At 40.2% G+C, this 21,579-nt stretch overlaps 1 protein-coding gene across 8 annotated transcripts in view; it reads left to right on the top strand.

The window, feature by feature from the left end:
• The window catches only part of GLRA2 (glycine receptor alpha 2), a 121,629-nt gene that overhangs the window by 7,938 nt on the left and 92,112 nt on the right, over window positions 1-21,579 (top strand). For 3 of the 8 annotated variants that reach the window (XM_085051815.1, XM_085051779.1, XM_085051797.1), the window contains exon 3: window positions 16,567-16,634. The exons of 2 other annotated variants lie outside the window; for them this stretch is intronic. In XM_085051815.1, coding sequence (XP_084907941.1) covers window positions 16,567-16,634 — 68 coding nt within the window. Of the gene's footprint in view, window positions 1-16,566; window positions 16,635-16,730; window positions 16,799-21,579 lie in introns of all 8 variants that reach the window. 3 more of the 8 variants (XM_085051788.1, XM_085051807.1, XM_085051842.1) reach the window with 2 other exon arrangements.

The following is a 21,579-nucleotide window of genomic DNA, read 5'->3' as shown; positions in this document are numbered from 1 at the left end:
TTACAGGAAATGGCTTATGCACTTTAACTTCTTGGCAGCAAGGATCAGGTTTTCCCATATGTGCAAACCCATTGCTTACTTATTTGGCTCCTGAGTTGACCAATAATGAAATGCTTGGAAAACATGAATGGAAAACACTGAATTACATGTAAGGGTGAAATTAATGGCATGAAGCTTAATAAATAAAAGCAGCTTCTATGCATGTGTTAAGAGGATCTGTCTGCAAAAGTTGACCTTAATCTAGGCATACAAAAGTTGAAAAGCATAGCAAAGGTAAGCTGAGGGACTGTAGCAATTTGTTCTCTAGTCATTAACAGCCTTCCCACTTCAGTTGGTAATAATTACTGGCCATGAAGTCAGATGTGGTGAATATCCTGTACTGGGCTACTTTTCACAAAGGGCCAAGTCCAATGGAGACTCAAATCCCATTCAGGCAGAGCAGCATGTAGTAAGAAAGGGCACATTATTGGTGCATTCAAGTTTCAGGGCATGGGATGAAGATTCATTATAGGAGAAGGGAGACTACGAGGCTTGTTTTTAGATCTGCACTCATCAGACCACTGCACTACTAAATATAGTTGCTTGAGATGTCCAAGCATATATTATCAGGAAGGTAAACTTCTGTTTTATTTTCTGTCTCGAAACACATTTAAACTTTACACTGTTTTCAGATAAAGCTGCGTGCACACTTCTCATTGCACAGTAAGATGCTGCATGAGGATACTTACCCTCAGGATATGAGGTTTATTTGGTTTTGGTTTATTTTTCTTCAACTGCAAAAATGAAGCTAAGGAAATGATGCTCAGTCTCTGCCCTAGGTATGCACATTTTCAGGCAGAAGGATCCTTTTAATTGTGTTTCTTTTATAACTGCTAGGGGGAAAAAATAAGGGTTATGGACCTTGCAATTCTTCTCTTACTTTGATTTCACATTCTTTCTCAGAACTTGGATAGGCTGGGTGAGTTGCATGGCTACTTAGGTGATGTCTAGGCTACTAGACAAATGGGGCCAGACAGCAAGCTCAAGGCACTCCTGATTATCTATGCTGCTTGGCTGTTTGCTCATTCCCTGGATCTCTGTCTGAGCTTCCTGCAGCCAGCTGCTTCCAAGGCAAGCCAGAAAGGCTGTGAGCACGCAGCAGTGTAAAGCACAAGCTAACCAGTGCTGCCTGGTACCCAAGCTGAGGATCTGTCCTGCTCTTCTTTTATATATAAATGTTTAGCCACAGTGATCCATATTGTATTGGTGTGTTGCCTTTATCCAGAACAAATTATTTAATTAAGAGATATCAATGGATTTGGCCGTTGTCATGGAATATTGTTCTGCTGCTGCATAAACTGCAAAGGGGATTTATGAAAAACAAGTTTCAAAGCATAGCCAAAGACCTTTGATATCAATGAAGGAGATGCTATTGTTTTGATCATATTCTGATTTAAATGTAATGTTTTTTATCACATCCAGTGTCAGGTTAATACTTAAATTTTCAATTCAGTTGAAGCCAAATCCCTTGGGTCACTTATTAAGGATCTTGTCGTGTTTTGGCTCTTTTAGAAAGCATGCAGTTTATACTTAGAACATATAAAAACATATACATTAAATTTACTATGAGTATATTGATTTATACTCTGCAAATCTATTTTACACAGTTAGTAGAAATATTAATTCATAAAAGAGAAATATGCAGTTTTATTAAACAGATTCATTACCTTATTTTTTCCTTCATAGATTTCTGTAGAATCATAGAATAGTTTGGGTTGGAAGGGACCCTAAAGATCATCTATTTCTAACCCCCTGCCACAGGAAGGGACACTTTTCTCTCAACCAGATTACTCAGAGCTCCATCCAACCTGGCCTTGAGAACATCCAGGCATTGGTTATCCACAACTTCTCTGGGCAACCTCTTCCGGTGTCTCAGCACCCTCACAGAAAAGAATTTCTTTCTAATATCTAATATAAACCTACTGTCAGTTTAAAGACATTATCTCTTGTCACTACATGTTCTTGTAAAATGTCCCTCTCCATCTTTCTTTTAGACTGACTTTAGGTAGGCTGGAAGGCTGCTCTCTCCAGAGACATCTCCCCAGAGCCTTCTCTTCTCCAGGATGAACAAGCCCATCTCTCTCAGTCTGTCCTCATAGAAGAGGTGCTCCATAACTCTGAAGATTTTTGTGGCCCTTCTTTGGACCAGTTCCAACAAATCCACATCTTTCCTGTGCTGAGGGTGCCAGAGCTGGATGTAGTATTCCAGCTGGGGTCTTATGAGAGTGGAGTAAAGGAGGACAGTCCTCTCTCTCTCTCTGCTGCCCATGCTGCTTTTCATGCAGTCCAGGACAGGGCTGGTTTCTGGGCTGGGTCATGTCCAGGTCTTTCTCCTCAGGGCTGTTTTCAATCCATTCCCTGCCCAGCCTGTTCTGGTGCTTGGCATTGCCCCACGTAAAGGACCTTGCACTTGGCCTTTTTTAACTTCATGAGGTTCACACAGACCCACCTCTCAAGGACCCTCTGGATGGCATCCCTTCCTTCTAGCGTGTCCACCACACCACAGAGCTGAGTGTCATGACAACACTTGCTGAGGGTGCTCTCAGTCTCACTGTCCATGTCACTGATAAAGATGTTAAGCAGCACCAGTCCCAATACTGACATGAGCTGTTGGATTTGGACATTGAGCTGTTGCCTGCAGCTCTAGCAGGATTGATGAAAGAGCTTCCTGCCCTCCAGAGTCCCTTATCACCATGCTCAGGGCTCTGTAATCTTTCCTGGTACTCCTCAGGCTGCTTCTGGTTGTATCACTGGAGCCCACAGGAAGCAGCAGCAGCAGGCAGTAGTGGCTCTACAAGGGTGAGCAGCTCACATCTCTTGGGAACACACAGGTTCCTCCCTCCATACCTCACAGAGGAGTCACCCACTGCTGTCAGCTTTCCTCAGCTGCACAGGTTGTTGCACAGGGAGCAGATGGGGCTGCCTGACTCAGCTCCGGTGATACTCCTGATCTGACAGGTCTTTCCTCTTCACTCTCCAGAGCGGTGAAGTGTTTCTGTGAGAGCACCACAGACTTCAGGGGAAGTCTCTTCCTCCTGCAGATCCTTGCCCGTTCAAAATCCCATTCTTCTGCATTACTGCCCCCCTCCCTCTGTGTGTGCTGAGGGGTTCTTGGCTGTTTGGCCATGGGCTGTGGGTACATATAAATCTCTGATTAGGTTGTCAGAAGCTGTATGTTTGGCATTTCAGCTTCCAAATAGGCATTTCAAAATCTTTCACAGAAATGTGTGATTTTAAGTCTGCACAGAGGAGCTCCCCCTAAATGATACAGAGAGGATGATACAGGATCTGGCAGAACTCTGAGATGAAGGGTACACAATGTCATAATAAAGAGGTGATAAATATAAGGCATAAATAGTGACTTGCCAATGTCATAAACACAAAGTTCATTATTAAAATTCTAAATTTACAGAAATATAAAGGCTTTGATACCAAAAACTGTGCAAGATCTAAGCATTACAGTACATCAGAGAGAAGTGTAATTCACCAAGCATTCAGTTACTTGTGAGGGTTAAATATGAGCAGCTTAGTATCTTATTTGAACTGTGCCAGTTACCAGAAATCCTCAAGTATTGCCAGGGCATGAAGACATAATGATTGCTCTTGATGCCTCAACTGCATGTTAGTACTTCAGGAGTCAATAAAAGAAGAAAGCATATAAAAGAGGATGTAGGTGCAATATGAGTCCACAAACACACCTCACACTCCCTGCCCAGAAATGTCTGATCTACCTTCATTGTAACACCTGGCAGTACATTACTGTTTTACTTTAAAGTTCCTTAGATTCTCTCAGTTTTGCTCTCAGTTGTGCACAAGACTGTCCCAGTCTGCTTTATCGAGCATCTACCTCTCTCCTAACCCAAATTCATCTCTGATGAGCCACTGCTCCACCTGCATTTCCCTATACGGACCAAGTATCTCAGAGCCTGCCTTATATTCCACAGGAAAAAAGTTCCCTCTCAGTGTGGATCTGTAATCACTTAACATGCCACTCTGCCACTCCCAAAAAAATGGTGTCTCTGTGATGCCTGCCGTCCTCTACAATACATAGAAGATTTTTGGTCCAGTTTTCCCTCAGCTTAAAGAGTTCTCTATTGATTGAAAAGGACTATAAATGATTCTGAGAGGTCTATTTTACAGCAAAGAATTCAAACTTGACTAAGCCAGGGGAAAAAATGCAAAGGGAACATGACTTTTCAACCTTTCAATGTAGCTGCCTGTCTGTGAAGGGAGAGCCTTTACTCTTGACCACTTTGATGAGATGCACAGAAGTGCCTGTTGTAGCCAGTGCACCTTAGGGGCAGCTGATGTGACTGCTACAGAAAATGTTGTAAGGACAGGTTTGACAGGCAGCACTTCTCTCATGTTTCCTGATAATTGCCCCGACCACTAGGACAGAAGTATTTTTAGCAGTGACCATAGCTGCATTTTGGGATGAGTCCCACCTCCTCTGAATGAGAGACAGTGAGAGATATCCCACTCCATTTTCCAAGAGAGCCACAGCCTTGTAGCCTGAGAGATGCAAGTTAGCATCCCTTCAATCTGAGACAGGCATAGAAGCTCTTAGAAAGGACCCTTTCTGCATGAAATCTCTCAGTATTTTGTTATTGGCCACAAAACTGATTGTGTTTTAGAAGGAAAGACTGAAATTCTTGACTGATTTTTCTGTGTAAGGTTGTATACATTGTTTATCTGGTGCAGAGTGGTCTGAGCAGTGGATCCTGAAGGAGGTACCTCAGTCCTGCTGAGAGGCACAAAGAGGGTGCACAAAGAACCCACTGCAGATTATTTGCTCTCTGCAAGTGCTGAAGCATTGTGTTCTGCCCATGGATCCCATGGTTCCTCCACAAGGCTTGGGTATGCTGCACCAGAGCATCAGCCACTGCAACTCCTTCTGCCTGCTGTGGGGCTGAGATTTTTTGGCAATAGCAAACCGTGGGCTGTCCAGGGAAGCACAGCAGCAGAATGATGCTCTTCTCCAAAAGCTAATAACCTCTGCCTTTTCTGTGCCAAAGCCCAGGGCTGCCGAGAAGCATCTAGGCACATCTGTGACTAGGTGAATTGTGGGCACTCTCCCTTAAAGGATGGTAACCAGCACTCAATTGATACACACTGCAGGAACAAACTCATTCCTCCTCCATCCCAGGAACACAGCTATGGATTATCTCCCTTGCTTTTGTACTCAGGGAACTACTAGAGAAATGTATGAGAAATGAGAAATACTTGGGGAATGTACTTGAGCAAAGGCTAAATGCTTTCCTTAAACTGACATAATTAGTCAGGGAAAACCTAGGATTAAAATTCACCAGATCAATACTCATTATGTTAGGCTGCCTCTAATGACTACATTCCCAATGTGTGTTATTTTTATGTCTGTGTCTCAGGCTATGAAACTATACTATCAGAATTGATATTCCTTCTTGCACTCTTTACTATGTCTGATAAAGAATTAGTCCTAAGTAATAAATTAAACAACAGAACAGCTTGCTCAGAATGCTGCTATAAACTCTCACACTGCAATTTAAATCAGTTGTTGAAGAGATGCAAATTATGTGCATGGTGCCAGAGTAGGAGCATATGTAAAAACTCCTTTTTTTTTTTCCAGTTATGAATTTGCCTGTTGCCTGTGCATAAACACATGTGCATACTCTCTCTCATATTAAACTAAAAATGAAGATGTGTTGACTTCCCATAAGAGTTTCAGACTGCAGCAATTTTCTTTCCAGACAGTGATATCCCATCAGATAGAGCAGTCTAAGGTGTTAAAAGCCTTTGGCCAGTCTGGTTATAGGAAACATCTGAAAATAAGCATCTGGGAGAATTTTACAGCTCTTTGGCTCTGTACTCTTGAGAATAATTTTGCATTCCTTGGTTTCATACCCCTGAGAGTTTTGGTTCTGTCACACTTCTGAAGTGTGTCTTGTGTGAGTTAAAGCACACACAATCTGTTAAAACCAGATTTTAACTCCTTGGTTTTTTAATAAAATAGAAATTTGACCTATGAAAGTTAAACATAATTATGGATAGATACAATTCAGGTCCATAAGTTCCTCAGTGTGGTCATAGTCTCATTTGGATGACTTTGTAGAAGACTTCTGCTCAGCATGACTGTCAGTGGTGGAAGCCAAAAAAAGATCATATGCTCTGACCCTGCAATATGGTTTATGTCAGCAGAGCTCTGAGCCTATGTGAAAGCCATGTGATGATCCTCACAGCAATGCAGTGACCATCCTGCATCAAAGAGCAGGTTTGGCACTGATAAAAAGCTAATGCAGTCAGTTTATGACATGCTTATTTTTTAGGCTGGCAAAAGTTCTCACTCCCCTCCCATTCTTCCAATCATTTTACATATAAGAAGAACTGATGACAGAAAAAAAGCTTGTGAAAGAAACCCAAAAAGTACCTTAAGGGTGTCTTGCAGTAAAAACACAGATCCTTTTTTGTATTTAGGATGTGAGAGACCAGATAGGAGGTTCTCAAAAGGAAAGGAGATATGTGAAGGAGAGGGATAGGAGGCTGAATTAAACAAGCAGCAGACCAACTGATGGAAGCATTGAAGATGAGAGTCACCATGGAGGAATACATTCCAAAATAATCTTCTGCACAGATTGTATGGAAATGAGTTGAATTGTAAGGAGGTAAAAAATGGGAGAGGTTTAAAAATAAAAGGAAAATTTAATTTTGTTGGTGCAAAATGTGGTGGGTGTTTGGGTCAGTGTCTCTGACCTGTTGCTGATTGACATTTACAGCAGCTCCTGACCATTTCTGTTGTCATTTGTCCCTATCGCTGAACCATCCTATTTGTCTAAATCCCATTGTTCATCTGTGTCCCATGTATCATTTGCTGTATAATTCCATATCAGCCATAAATCAATGTCTGCTCTCTAATATTAGTCACCCAAACTGTTTTTATAATTCAAGTCCTGCATATGCCTTCAGACAGTAAAACAAGGAACATTATGGACAAAAAGCTGGCAGAATTGTGAAATAAAGTGAATGTCTGAGGTTCAGAGGAAGAAGAAAGGAGTTAAAATCGATTCTGAGTCCTCTCTGTGGCCACAGAGATAGGTATTGTCTAAGCCCTGTATTTGAGACTGTAGCTATGGACGTTTATAGCTGAGCTTCCACTAATTTCTGCAATACAAGACCAGAATCACAAAGAACAAAGTAAGGCATATTTAGGCAAATGAGCAAATTAACGCTTCTTTTTAAAGAAATATTTTGAAATGGGTATGCCAAGAAAAACTAATCAGTTCATTCTGACTGAAAATAGAAACCTAGGCTCATAACAGTTTAATATTATTATTAATACTTTTCTCTTTTTTTTTTTGCCATTAAGTAGATCTTCCCTCCTGCCTTCTCTTCTCAGTGAACATATTTATATCTTATGATTCCATGCAATTTCTTAGATGAGTTGGCTACCCTTGCTTTGTAAAACATTGTTAATAATAAGATTACCCCGAAGGAGTTTGTCTGACCCTATGCTGGAGTGCAGATTTCACGACTGCAGATGTAACAACATCTTTTATTTAAGCACATTCAGGAGTGTCCCAGGCCTCTGCACACATTATGCAGTTCACATGCCAATCAGCAGTGAAGAGCTCTGTCTTCATTAATGCAGAGCAACTGAGCAGTTTCTCAGGATCAGGTGTGAGGAGCATCTCTGCTACTTGCTCCCAGAGAGGCTGAGAACCACTTCAGTGAGCACTGTTTTATGATAACAAAAGAAATCGGGGTCTGGATCTTTTCATGTCAGAAGAAAAGCACACAATTCCATTTGCCCAGATACTATCCATGACTCTGTTGCATTGGAAGAAGGAAAATTTTAAAGAGGGATGCCTTGCTGAGAGGTGCTTGTCATGACTTGGAAATTTGAAAGGTTAGTGGAAAGCTCAGAGAAAGAAAAACAATTTGATGGACATACGAAAGATTAAAGGATTGATTCGAATATTCTCAAAGCTGACATAAATTCTCAATAACTTTGCACCGTAAGCTTGTTGTTCCAATGGGAACTTTCCAAATGTAACATTTATGATTTACTGTTTTTTAGATTTATTTCCATAGTTTCACTTGCACATGGAAGACTTTAGCTCTGGGACTGGCTGCACCCAGTCAGAGGTAACACTGAGGGTTCTGTAGCCATATCTGAGTTAGCTTTCAAGTGATTTGCTCAGACATGCACTGCTCAACACTGTGATGGTACAGAGCTCAGCACAAGCTAAAATGCCTGAGGTTAATGGCCTCCAGAGAATTCCAGCCTGCCATGACTACATTGGTACCATCTCTCAAACTACCAACATGAAAGCCAGCCCTGGCACATTCATACAATCTGCTGTGACTGCTGTGGCTATATATTCTCTGTAGACCAGCTCAGGTTAGCTGGGTAAATCAGGAACACGTCAGCTGTTTAAAGGGCTTTTCTGTTCTGAACTCCTGGTTTGTGAAGCGAAATAAAATAGTGCCTGAAAATTGTTCTTGTTCAGTGTCTATTAGATAACCCATGTGGATATATCCCACTGTAACCCAGAGCTGACAGTAATGTATGTTTCTGTTATCAGCCTCAGCAGAAAGAGTCAGGGAAGAATGAACACATCATATGGACTATCCTGTAATGCCAAATGCAGAACTGAAGAGGCTTTGTAGAGTGAGACTTGCCTTCCTCTTCCAGAATTGGGTCTATGGACAAAAGCATTCACTGAATGTGAAGCATGCCAATCCAACAATTTTCACAAGAGCTTTAAGGCACAAAAAAGTGCATCTTAGCAGGGATTCTCCTTCCTTGAAACGTTGATAGGATTTTACCAGCATGACTCCTGTTACATTCAGCAATAGTCCCACAGCTGAAAACTCACATACCACTTCAGGAACTGACTATTCACTGTTTGAGCTCAAACTGTGTCAATGTATATATAGAGAGATGGCTTTAGTGGTACTTACTGCAGAGAATTTTCTTTCTGTGACTATTCCTGTAATCACCTGGGCCTGAAAATCACTGGAGTATTTGTCTTGGGAGGCCTCAGTGGTATTTTGCTGAAGAAGAGCTTTCAATTCTGGAATATCACATGCCCTTTTTATATCCAGGTCATCTCATAGGGCCACATTTTTGCTCAGATGCTTTCTCAAGCAAGTGAAGGGAAGTGGCTTAAACCTCCATGTAAGAGTAGAGTTCTTTCTTGTTATTTTGTTCCTATATATTTGTGTGTGTGCCTGCATGTGCACTTCTGGAAATAGGCAGTTGGAACTAGGGAAAAATTGTACTTTCCACTATCTGCAATGCTTTCCTGCTGATTCCGTCCAGTATTGCCTCTATATCTTGCCTGCTATGGGTAGGGTGTGTTGTGTCTGTCCCGATCTGAAAGATACAATTCTCATAAGTGGTGTTACTCACAGGTATTTCTCAGACATTTGGTAATTCTTGGGCTGAGTGATGTCGATGGGAATGAGAGTCCCAAAAAGAGATTTCAGACACCTCAAGATCTCTTCAGGTTTTTCTCTGGTTCTGTAAGAGGTTTTGTGTCTCTTAGCCTTAGTCTGTTGATCATAGATATATATTGATTACATAGAATACGATTCTGAGTCTTGAATGCAACAGTAAGCACCCAAAATCATTGCCATATTCCTACCAGGAGAAATGCCATTCTCAGCAAGCTAAGTTATTACATATGACAGATGAACTTTCAGAGGATGTTGGTTTTAGCTTGATGAAGCAGAACAATAATTTTGTCTTTATTTGATTTTACCAGCAAATTGCATCAGTGCAAAATACCATACAATTACTGCATTTCTTGAGACCTCTGACCTTACTGATTTTTTGGTTGGTTTTTTTGTTTTGTTTTGGGTTTTATTTGTGGTTTCTTGTTTGTTTGTTTTTTAATTTGGAGGTTTCTTTGATTGTTTGTTTATTTAGTAGATACAATTATAATGAATTAATAATTGACATAAATTTAATAATCCACATTGGATTTTGCTGAACACTTCTAAGGAAGAAGAGATTATCTGTTTACTGGCCATGATTATACTTAAGCAGTCAGGGTGATGAAAGTGACAGAAATCCCATGGATAGACAACCTCATAGATGAAAGGCATCACTACCCAACCAAAAAAGTCACCTTCATTTGTAAGCCTTAGGGTACCTATGTTGTCCTGGTACCATTAATTTTGCCTCCTGTGACTGAGCTGTTAAGACTCTAATAAGATGATGATTAAACAGAGGAAAAGATTGGGTTTGCCCAAAGGCAAAATGATAGGGAAAGAGAAATCTTACCTAGGTGCTTGCAGTAAAAACTACCTGTGGTCTGCCTCCTGCTTTCTTACTAGAACCTTAAGCAAACTCATTAAATGGTGTGAATTTTCTCATCAGGGTTTGGATTACTCATTATAAGGGTCCTTGAAAACAAGTGTGCAGCTGCACTGCTTCTGGAGTAGCTGGAGAATCCCTGTGTCTCAGAGGCACTTTTTCAGTGTATCAAAGCTGTCTTTGTCTCCCTGGCCCAACACCCATGGTCACTGGCCACAGGACTGGCACAGCAGCCTCTGATAGCACTTCTCCAGTCATTATCCTGTGTACCACATTCTGAGCAGGAAAGAAGCTAGGATGATGAACAACTTTCTCCTGTCTAATGACCATGGCCAGCTGAGGTGTCCCAGCAGCAGTTTATCCTTGTCTGGCTTACAGGGAAGTGCCTGCAGCGCCGTGGAGAGATGCCTTGGCAAGCTCTTGAAGTGGTAATTCAGGCACCTGTAGCACTGCAGCTGCAGAAGCAGAGGGATCCACAGGGGTTAGGTCTGTTTCAGATCTCATGAGGACTCTGATGGATGTTGGAGGTTGTTCAGTTTGGTTGGGGATAAATGGTTTCTAAAACCCCAGCTGTGTCCAGAACTCGCATTTAAAAACCATCTCCAAGTTCCTCTATCCTCCCCTGGTATCCTAGGATGTGTGTTACTGGTGCCCAGGTCAGCATGTGGGTCTTTGTCCTGCCATCATCCACATTTTGTCCTTCCCCCTTGAGCTCTGACATGAAATCCCTGTCCCAAAGACAAAGGGATTCTCAGTCCCTGTGAGATCACTGCCTCCCCACTTAGCCCCTTGATCCTGTTCCTGGATTCCTGCTCCATCTCCACACTCAGGTGGGATTGATTTTAGTCTTTTCAAATAGTCTTTATCCTGCTTTCCACGGTAAGGGGAGAAGGGAGGTTTGGCTCACCTTTCTCCTTTGTATATGAAACAAAATAAACCATTTGAGATGCTGGGAAAAAACTCTTTGCATTGGCACAAGGGCCAAAGTGAGAAGGTAGACCAGAAAATACTATGCATAGAAAAATATAGAAGATTCCTCACAGATCTGTAAATATCTTGCCAATATTTTCACTGTCATTCCATAAGGTGGTTCTGCCTCATTATCTTTTATTTTTGGTTCTGCATGTCTCTGCTTTGCCCACAATTCTCTAAGTGTACTGTATTTTAGTTTGGCTTACAAAATCCCTTAATAAATACACATATCAAAGAAAATTGGCAAGTGCACAGGTATAATTTTAAATCTCTTGTATGATTATAATATTCCCTTCCCACTTAGGACAATTTAGCTATATGGTTGGAATTAATGTGAAGAGAAAAAGGCTGCCAGGTGCAGCCTGGAAACTCTACACCAAAAAAAGACAAGATTTGGGATGAATTTGAGGATACAGATATGATTAGTCGCAGTTAGGATAATCTCCAGGGAAAGAGTACAAGTAAATCTTCTCAAGAACGTATCAAATGAAGCAAGATTTGTGACTGTGTGCTATCAATACTGGAGAATATTTAGCAGAGGCTGGAGTTAAGAGTCGGACAGGGCTCAAATGTACTTCTTCCAGCACTCATCACTCCATACAGGGACTCTCATGCACACTGGGATGGATTCACCCCCTCTGGCAGCTGATAAGGAAAGGATTCATTCTCTAGCCAGATGGCAATAAGATCACAGACCCCTTGGGTACAGGAGCTTTGAGGCAATATGCCACAGCAAATTCAGGGCAATATTCTGTGTATTCTTGTTTCTTGTGGGTAAGGTGAGCAGCTGAGTGCCAGGAACTTTCTGTAAGTGCCAATCTCCCCTCAGTCACAGGAGGTGTGTGACACATTATACTGTCAGGGTTTTCCAAGAAGGCAGTGCATCAGAGTCCTGTTGACTGGCAGCAGCAGCAGCCCCTCTGGGGGAGCAGGGGAAAGGGAGCTGCAGGGGACAGAAGTGATATCTTAGCTGTTTATCAGAATGCCAGACATGTAATTTCTGGTTGACTTGAGCATTAGCTGCCTGGTTTTGGCTTGGTTTGTTGGATTTTCGCCTGAGTCCTTTTGAGAAATATTTTCCTTATGACTCAAAGGACACTTTGATTATATGGAATGTGCCTGAAAGGCACCTGGACTGTTACCTTGTTGCATTGGAGGTGACAAAAGGAAAACTAGGGGGATGTAAAAGAATTTAGTTATAAAGTATAGTTTCCTTAATTTTTTACAGGTAATGTCAACTCTTTTTAGATTTTATGCAGTAAAATAAAATTAAATATCTCCTTTGCCTTTGAAGATTTTTAGATTGTGTTCTCAAACCTTGGCTATACTTCACAGAATTTTGCTGCTTTCATTTTAATTGAACTATTAGATTAGAAAAATCTTATTGTATGGAGTGTGTTTTAGTTTACCATTACCCCTTGTCCTATTGCAGAGTGCCCTGCTAAAAAGTTTGTCCCCATCTTTCTTACAGGCCTGCTTTAAGTACTGAAAGGCCACAATAAGGTGTCCCTGGGACCTTCTCTTCTCCAGGCTGAACAAACCCAACACACCTTCCCAATTTCCAGAGCAGGATGTTGTGGGTGACTGTGTCAAAGGCCTTACAGAATTGCAGATAAATGACACCTGTAGCCCTTCTCTTGCCTACTGATAAAGTCACTCTACCATAGAAGGCCACTGGGCTGGTCAGGCAAGGTGTGTCCTTGCTGAAGCCATGCTGGCTGTCCCAAATCACCTCCCTGTCCTCCCCATGCCTTAGCACAGCTTCTAGGAGGATCTGTTCCATGATTGTCACAGGCACAGAGGTCAGGCTGACGGGTCAGTAGCTCCCAGGGTCCCTTTCCTCCTGTTTTTAAAAATGGGTGCAATGCTTCCCTTTTGACAGTGACCAAAAACTAAACCTGATTGCCATGGTCTTTCAACTGTCAGAGAATGATTTGGCAACTACATCAGTCAATTCCCTCAAGACTCTGAGATGCATCCAATCAGGTCCATAGACTTACTTATATTCATGTTCCTCAGGTGAGGAACAAACCTGATCTCTTTTTTATACTGATTTTACTGATTTCTTACAACTTTCCACATCCACCAGCAGAAGGCAAGTAAGAGGCATTCTATTTAAGTAGGAAAATGGAGGGAGGTATTTGCTTCGTTGTAAGACACTGTGCTCTGGCATGTATCTACTCACGTGCAGTTGGACTGCAGTCTGTGATGTGACAGCATATTTCCTAACATACGTAAGCCATGTTTTCCTAATGTAGTAAAGCATGTTTAATAGGTTCTGCTGGCACTCTGGAGCTGTGATGCTTACAGATGACAGCTTTTGCAAGACAACACCCTGATATTAAAGAAACTTTGGCAAAGAGTATGTGTGGGAAAATGCCAAGGCACTCAATTCCTCCTTCTTCACAGCCTTTACTGTCAAGAATGGTCTTCAGGAATCCCATGCCACTGAGACCTCTAAAAGAGTCCAGATCAATAAAAACTTATTGGAGAAGAATTAGGCTACAGATGACTTAGGCAAACAAGTCTATGAGACCACATAGGAAACACCCAAAAGTGCTTACCATAGCTGTGGAAGCTGGGTGGTTGCATTCTTAATTATCTTTAAAAGGTCTTGGCAACTGGAGGAGGTTCCTAATCATGTGGAAAAAAATCTGTCACTCCTGTCACTAAGGACAAGGAGGAGAATACAGGAGCTACAGGCTGTCCAGCTTTGCCTCAAAGCCTGGATCAAATCCTCTTGAAGCCATTTCCAGACATGAAGCACAGGAAGATGATTGGTGTTAGTCAACATGGATTTCTGAAGGGGAAGTCATTCCTTGCAATGCTAATTGCCTTCTATGATGACTTGAAAGGCTTAATGAATAAAGGGAGAATAGTGTGTATCAACTTTAGCAAGCTTTTTGGCACTGTCTCTCACAACATGGAACAGGTTATTGGAACAGACTGGGTAAATGGGCATGGAAAACTGACTGAATTGCCATGCTCAAAGGGTTGTGGTCAGCAGAACAAAGTCCAGCTGGTGGCCAGTCACTGCTGGTGTACTGCAGGCACTGATACTGGGCCAATACCCTTTAACATCTTCATTAATTACCTGGATGATGGGACACGGTGCACCCTCAACAAACTCATTTGTAGGAGATATAAGACTGGGAGGAGTGGTTGGTGCCTAAGAGAGTTTCTTGATAATCAGAGGGACCTGGAGAGGCTGCAGAAATGGGCCAAAAGAACCTCACTGTTTTCAGCAAAGGGAATGCAGTCCTGCACCTTGGAAGGAACTGTCTGGGAGCTGACCAGACGGAATGCAGCTTTGCAAAAAAGGCCGTGGGTGTCCTGATGGACACCAAGATGAACATGAGCCAGAAATGTGCCCCTGCAGCAAAGGCAGCCAAAGGTCTCTCGGGCTGCACCAGGCAGAGCACAGGCAGCAGGCTGAGGCAAGAGATCCTTTGCTCTGCTCAGAACTGGTGAGATGAGTCCAGCTCTGGGCTCCCCAGTGTGAGAGAGACATGGGCTTATTGCTATGGGTCCAGCAAAATGTCATGAAGGTAATTAAGAGACTGGAGGATCTGCCATACAGGAAGAGGCTGAGATTGCTGAGGCTGCTCAGCCTGGGGAAAGGAAGGTTCTAGGGGATCTCAGCCATGTGCTTGAATAACTGATGGGGTGCAAGTAAAGAAGAAAGAGGCAGATTCTTCTCAGTGGTGCCTAGTTGTAGGACAAGAGGCAGTGGACACAAGCTGAAACACATGAAATTTCACTTAAATATAAGAGGAACATTTTGCTGCTAGGGTGACTGTGCACTTGCACAGGTTGCCTAGAGAAGCTGTGAGTGCCTGTCTGTGAATATATTCAAAATCTGATGTGGCACAGTCCTGAGCAACCTGCTCTAGCTGATCCTGCTCTGGGATAAGAAGGACTGGGGGGACTGGGTGATCTCTAGAGGTTCCTTCCAGCTTCAATGATAGTGATTTGGTATGTCTGGATGTAGAGATACACATTGTTCAAGGTGTCCAGCTAGTAGAAATACCTCCAATTCGAATGAACAAAAATGATAACATGGAGGGGGAAGAGCAGACTATTTGGCTTTTTTTGGACTTGGTATGGGAAGTGAAAACAGATTTGCAAGATGAAAAGGAAGTGTCTTAAAAACAATTCTTGTAAAAAAATGAGTTGAGCACACTTCATTGGAATTTAACAGCCTCAAAAGATGTTACTGTTGTGGTTTTTGATTCCCAAACCCAAGATGATTGTTTCCTTTCAAGTGGGTAGTCTAGCACTCAGGAAGCTGACAATGGGTTTCACTGGGCTCATTAGTTTATTTTTCCAGTTTTCAAAAAAGAAAGTAATAATATTTCCATCTTTTCTAAATAAATTTCAGATCTAAATATTCAACCAAATGTGGATATTTACATTCTCTGCATTGACATTATTTTTTCATTTATAAGGAATATGATGTGATTTAAAATAATGATGGTAAAAGAAAGAAGAAAGTACTTGATGCTCAATGCTTGCACCAGCTTTTGTGTCATTGAAATTCTGGCCTTTAGCATTAATCCTTTTTGAATCTGTTGAGAACTCCCATTTATTTCATCACACCTAAAAAATCAAGGAGGCTAATAGGCAGCTAATTAAATATTAAGTCCCCATTCATTCTGCCACACATCAGTGACTGCTGAATAACAGCAAAGGAGGTGGGACAGAAGAGAATACAAATAACTGTTTCATGAAAGCTATCTGTTCAAGCCAGAACAGATATTGCTAAAATATTTGGTTGTGGCCAGACAGACACTTTTAGATCAGGTGCATGAAGAGCTGATTGTGGACTGGAGCCAGTGTGAACAGTGGCCCTTGCTGGGAATTTCAGTGACAAACTTTTGCCTACAGAGTGGAGTAAATGTGCAGCTATAACCTTTTAAGTCCTGGAGGAAGGCAGAAGGGAGAGAGGAGTGGTTGCAGTGCTAAAGTATATTCTGCACTGGTACTGTGGATTAGAAAAAAGCCCTCACTCAACTCTCTTGTGAATCTCTAAATGCAAGGATGTAGATCTGTGTGCTTATATAACAACTTCCAAAGAAACTAGGTTAAGTAAATTAGTGTTGATAATGTTTTTCTTTTGATCAAAATTTACATGATCTGTTTGGGAAAACTCACCTTCTGCTTGTTTTCAGCCACATCTGTACCAGATTGTACGGAGGCTGAGGGAATCTGTACTTTTGTTTCAAAGTATATTGCAACATTTTTATTGCATTCCACAGGTCCTCCAGTAAACGTTACTTGCAATATTTTTATCAACAGTTTTGGATCGGTCACAGAAACCACAATGGTAAGTGCTATGATGCTATTGGCAAGAGAACAACAATACTTAATATATGTCATGAACACAACCTGTCAATTTTTCTATTTATTGTTCAACTTGCAGGTCCTCCTGTAAATGTTACCTGCAACATATTTATCAACAGCTTTGGTTCAATAGCAGAAACTACAATGGTGAGTGGGACTGATCATTGAAGCCATCTTGTGAAGGAGTGAAATGTGATGTAGAATAGAGATGCTAAGGACATGGGGACATTAACTAAGTCAGGAAGCTACTAAAAACCTACCAGCTGAATAAAAATAAAATAAAATAACATAAAATAAATATAAAATAATTATATATATATAAGATTATATATATATATATAAAATTAATTTCACCTATCAAGTCTAAGCACACTTACATAGGGGCTGCACCACAGTCTGTAGTGACTGTGATGGCTCAAATACAGGTGTGTGCAAGCCTGCTTTCTCAGGTTTTGTTAGCTCTGAAGAGACAGAGGAATGGCTGCAGCTCAGCTGTGGGGTTCCCTGCCAAGTGCACCATATTTTAGTGTGGTTTACACCACATGCTGAATTTTCTGCTGCTTCAGAAAATGGTCTTGTTTAACTTAGATAAATCTCTAATGTGCAGCCACATCAGTAACAGATGTAAGTGTAAAACTTGAGTCAAATGACTAGAATATGTGTATAAGACTTAGGCATTTAGAGGTTAAATTGGTACTAGGAAATGATGGGATTCCACCTGACTGAAATTTGTATTTTGACTGAATGCAAAAAACACAGTCAAAAGAAAAAAGTGAATAAAAAGGTCAGATTTTTATTTTAAAAACTGCCAAAATTTAGGATAGCCAAACTAAAAAAAAAAAAAAAAAGTTAAAATTTTCATCCAAGTCTTTAACTTTTTAGTCTAGAAGTTTATCATTCTATTATATAAGAAAAAGAAAAAAAAGGAAAAAAGAAGAAAAAAAAAGCCATTTAAAAAGATGCTGAATTTTTTAATACTTTTCAAAAGTGAATAAAAAATATCAGTTTTTGATTCAAGCCTACATACATCAGTCTATCAATTTTTGATGGATTTCTCTTAATAATGTGATAAACCCATAATAATTACTAGGTAGTCAGATCTATGACACTTTTGAAGAACTTGCAATGTAGTTTCACAGCTCTGTTTTCTAGAGGTTCCTACACAGCATCCAGGTCTTTCTGGGTTTGCTAAAGCCAGAGGCAATAAAGGTGTTTGGCTTCTTGTAGCACTGAGATCTTGGTAATTAAAAATTGACTTGCTACCCACTTGAAATAAACCAAACAAATACTTTTAAATAAAATTGAGTAGATACTGCCTTGAAAGCTTTGCATTATGAGAGAGGAGCAGATATTTAGCCTGATATATATTTTGTTTATATTAATTTATATTTTGTTTAATATTAATTTACATTCAATTGTAATTCATGGCATCATTTTAGAAAGTTGTGCTAAGGAATGTAGGAATGCAAATCTTCTGCTCCTAAATAACTTTATTTAAAAAAACCCACCCTGTTATTTAATGTTTTCTAGAGATAAAAGGCAAGTTTTTCCTAGGCCAGATTGTTTTCTTAAATAGTGTAGGAAAGACTGCTGCAAATGACAAGCCATAACATACAGAGCTATAAAACAAACAGATAAGAAATGCTTTAGACTATGTGTCTGTAATATTTTAAAAACACCTTAAAAGAAAACTAAAATCAATTTTAAAATGACAGAGAAAATATAGCAGGATGTAACGTAATTATCAACAGACTTAATTTTCATTGTTTTCCTGTGTTTAAAGGATTCTGAGAAGATTGCTGAGAATGTAGCCTTTTTACCCAGCCATGTCTGTTGATCCTAGTGTGTAGAGACACCAGCACAGCATTAAGTAGCAAAATCCTGCACGTCACTAGCTTTACAAGATGGCATTCAATGAAAATATTTGCACGACCTAATGCTGATTGCATTAATTAGACTCCTTCATTGCTTTGATTAAATCCCCTCATTGCATTTTACCTTCTATCAAATATGTTAATGTGCACCTTTCCAATGTTCATTAACACATTTTGCTGAAAACAGCCAAACATTCAAGTAGATGAAAACAAAGACTATTGGCTTCCTTATTTTGCTTTGTTCATAATATCTGCTGAAAGTGTGGAAATATTTCTCTAAGATGCTGTTTAATGGTTTGATATTGATTTTCTTAATGGTGTCACTTCTTTAACAACTATTGTGACTAGTTTTAGGAGTCTGCTCTGAGAGGCAGACATCAATTACTGTTCCAACTACTTTGCCTTTCTGAAATAGATATAATCATGTGGTAAAATTGTTGGCTTCCCTTGTGATAAATAACAAGTTTTTTTGACTCCTAGGAATAATTTTTTCCCTATAAAATGCTCTTGATGGTTTTGACATAAAACAAAACGATTCATTTAAAAGCCTGGATTGCAAATTCAATAGAGACATTCCTGTCTCAGAGGAGAGGAAAGCTTAGTGAAACCATGGATATACACTGAAGGGACATTATCAGAATATAACTTGGACCATCTACAGCAATTCGTTGGAAACTTGGGAGATGAAAACCTGTTCAGAGAAGCTTTCAGTAGTGGAAATTAACATGGCAAACAGGGTTACAATCTCAGACCTAATAAATTCAGTAAGCCAGTAACATTAGCAGGAGTAGTTTCTGTTCTCTGATTAAGACACACAGTACAGGATAAAATTCCTCCCTATGAGGAAGGCCAGCACAACTCAGATGGCCAGCACACTCTTCTAAAAGCTAAAACTTTTCATTAAGGAATAAAACAGAATTGTATGCTGATTCAGATGGATGAATTCCATAGACTCTTCATGAGTTTTATTCCCAAAGATCTAGGGAAACAAAATGCATATATATCTTTCTGCTCTATAATGCACATATGGGACAGTATACCAATAGATTATTTTTTCTTGTAAAAGAAATGGGTTTTTTTTTCTTATTAGAATGATATATATTATACCAAAATTAAGACAGTAAAAAGAGGTCACAGTCAAGATGATATAGTTGAAAATTTTCTTCATTGATTTATTTGTCTTTAATTTGAGCCCCAGCTTGAAAAGGAGAAAAAGATATTCCTGAAAAAGTTCACTGGATAAAGCAGTTATGCCAGTAAACTCTGTATCTATTTTTGGAAGTATTCACACATGTAGTATTCAGCAGAAAATTCACTGTACAGCATGACTGCAGTTGAGTATCACAGATGAGTAATCTACATCAGTCTGGGCAGCATCCCAAAGAATTCAGATGTTCAGTGTTCCTAGTGACCAGGATATTTCAGCTATCAGTTGTAGGAGAAGTTAAGAGTAGTTTTTACATTGACAAACTAATTGTTAATTACAAAAATGACTAACTGTGAGGACATTATTATTGTCCTGATGCTCTATAATCAATGACTGACACAATGCAGCAGGTTGTCTGTCAGGGCAAATGCATCAAACTCCAGCTGTGTTTTCAGTACTTATGTTAGTAGAAAAAAATTGCCATTTCTTTATTTTAAGAGCTTTGCTGTGGCTGACTGTATGACACTATCCCCCAGCTAGACAAAAAAAAGAAAAACCAACCCTAATTACAAGTTAGCTTATTAGATTCTGATTAGTTCACACATATATTTTAACTACACCAAAGGCTCCCACTGAAGTCCCTGGGGACTCCTCGTGTGCATATATCCATAGGTAGCCAAGTGCTTTTTCTGTTACACAGCCTTGGAAAAAGTCATCAAACCACTACTTTTGAGTTTGCATTCATATTTAGGATTCAGAGAGGGAGACAGTCTTTTTGGCAAGCCCCTCCTATTGAGGGAAGGCCAGCTAAGACTGCTGCTTGTTTCAGACTCCCAACTCAACTCCTGGGCAATCCCTGCTGTCAGAGGGCACAATGGGAGGAAAGCTAAGACCAAACACAAGTGGTGGTTCAGAGTCTGAAAGCAGCACTGGACAGGGCAGGGGGATTCCCTGCACTCCTCCTGCCACAGCAGTGCCTGAGACCACAGGGAGCCAGAGCTTTGCAATGGATCTGGATTTGGATTTGCTGAAAGATGATATCTATCTACATTCCTATAACACAAACTAAGTATATCTGTGGATCAAGTCCCTAAATCTTCAGATAAAGCTACTAAATCTAATCAGATTAATATCCTTTCAGTATGTTTGTATTACTCTGAGCTTATGGCTTGAGAACAGAGGAAAACTCTTTTTCTGAGTTGCCCTGAGCTATCACTTACACTAGTATTGCAGCTGAGATTGAATCTTCAGGTCCACACTCCTTGTTCAGAGCAGTGGTGCTGTCAGAAAGAATTTGCAGAGTTGGTGTACTCATGGCTGTGTAGGAGTGCATTACTACAGTCCACCCACTTCTACCCTCAGGACCTTGCAAAATACACACTGTAGTCTGCCTCAACTCCATGTTGTTCTACCATTCTCAAGAGAATTTTTCTTCAAAGAATGGTTACAGTGTTAGTACAGGAAAAGTAAATTCAAAATTCTGCACATGATTAGGTCTGACTGTGTAAACACATATCCCTCTCAACTGCTTAGACTGTAAGCATAGAAGAAAAAAATAATGCTGTTCTTATGATGTGCATGCTATATTTACATTTTTATTTCTCATTAAAATATCTATATATACACATATGCAAAGCCTATGAGACATAAACAAATATTTCAGATCTGTTTTGCTTCTAACAACAAACCTTGCAGAGGGAAAGCATTTCTAACCGTATTGGTGTGATGACTCTGATATATTTATGAAGAGACATATTGAAAAATATAGTGTAAACTTATTGGCACTATTTATGACTTTGGTATAACATATATCATCATATGCAAGCTCTTCCATGAATAAATATGTTTCAGACTGTTTTTTATTATCTAAATCATCAACCACTGAAGTTCATCAAAGCATGTTTTTT

The sequence above is a fragment of the Lichenostomus cassidix genome, chromosome 1 (assembly GCF_008360975.1).
Source record: "Lichenostomus cassidix isolate B80296 chromosome 1, HeHo_3.0, whole genome shotgun sequence".
In the NCBI taxonomy this organism is placed as follows: Eukaryota; Metazoa; Chordata; class Aves; order Passeriformes; family Meliphagidae; genus Lichenostomus; species Lichenostomus cassidix.
Note: the sequence above shows the minus strand (reverse complement) of the source record. Positions and strands in the feature narration are given on the sequence as shown.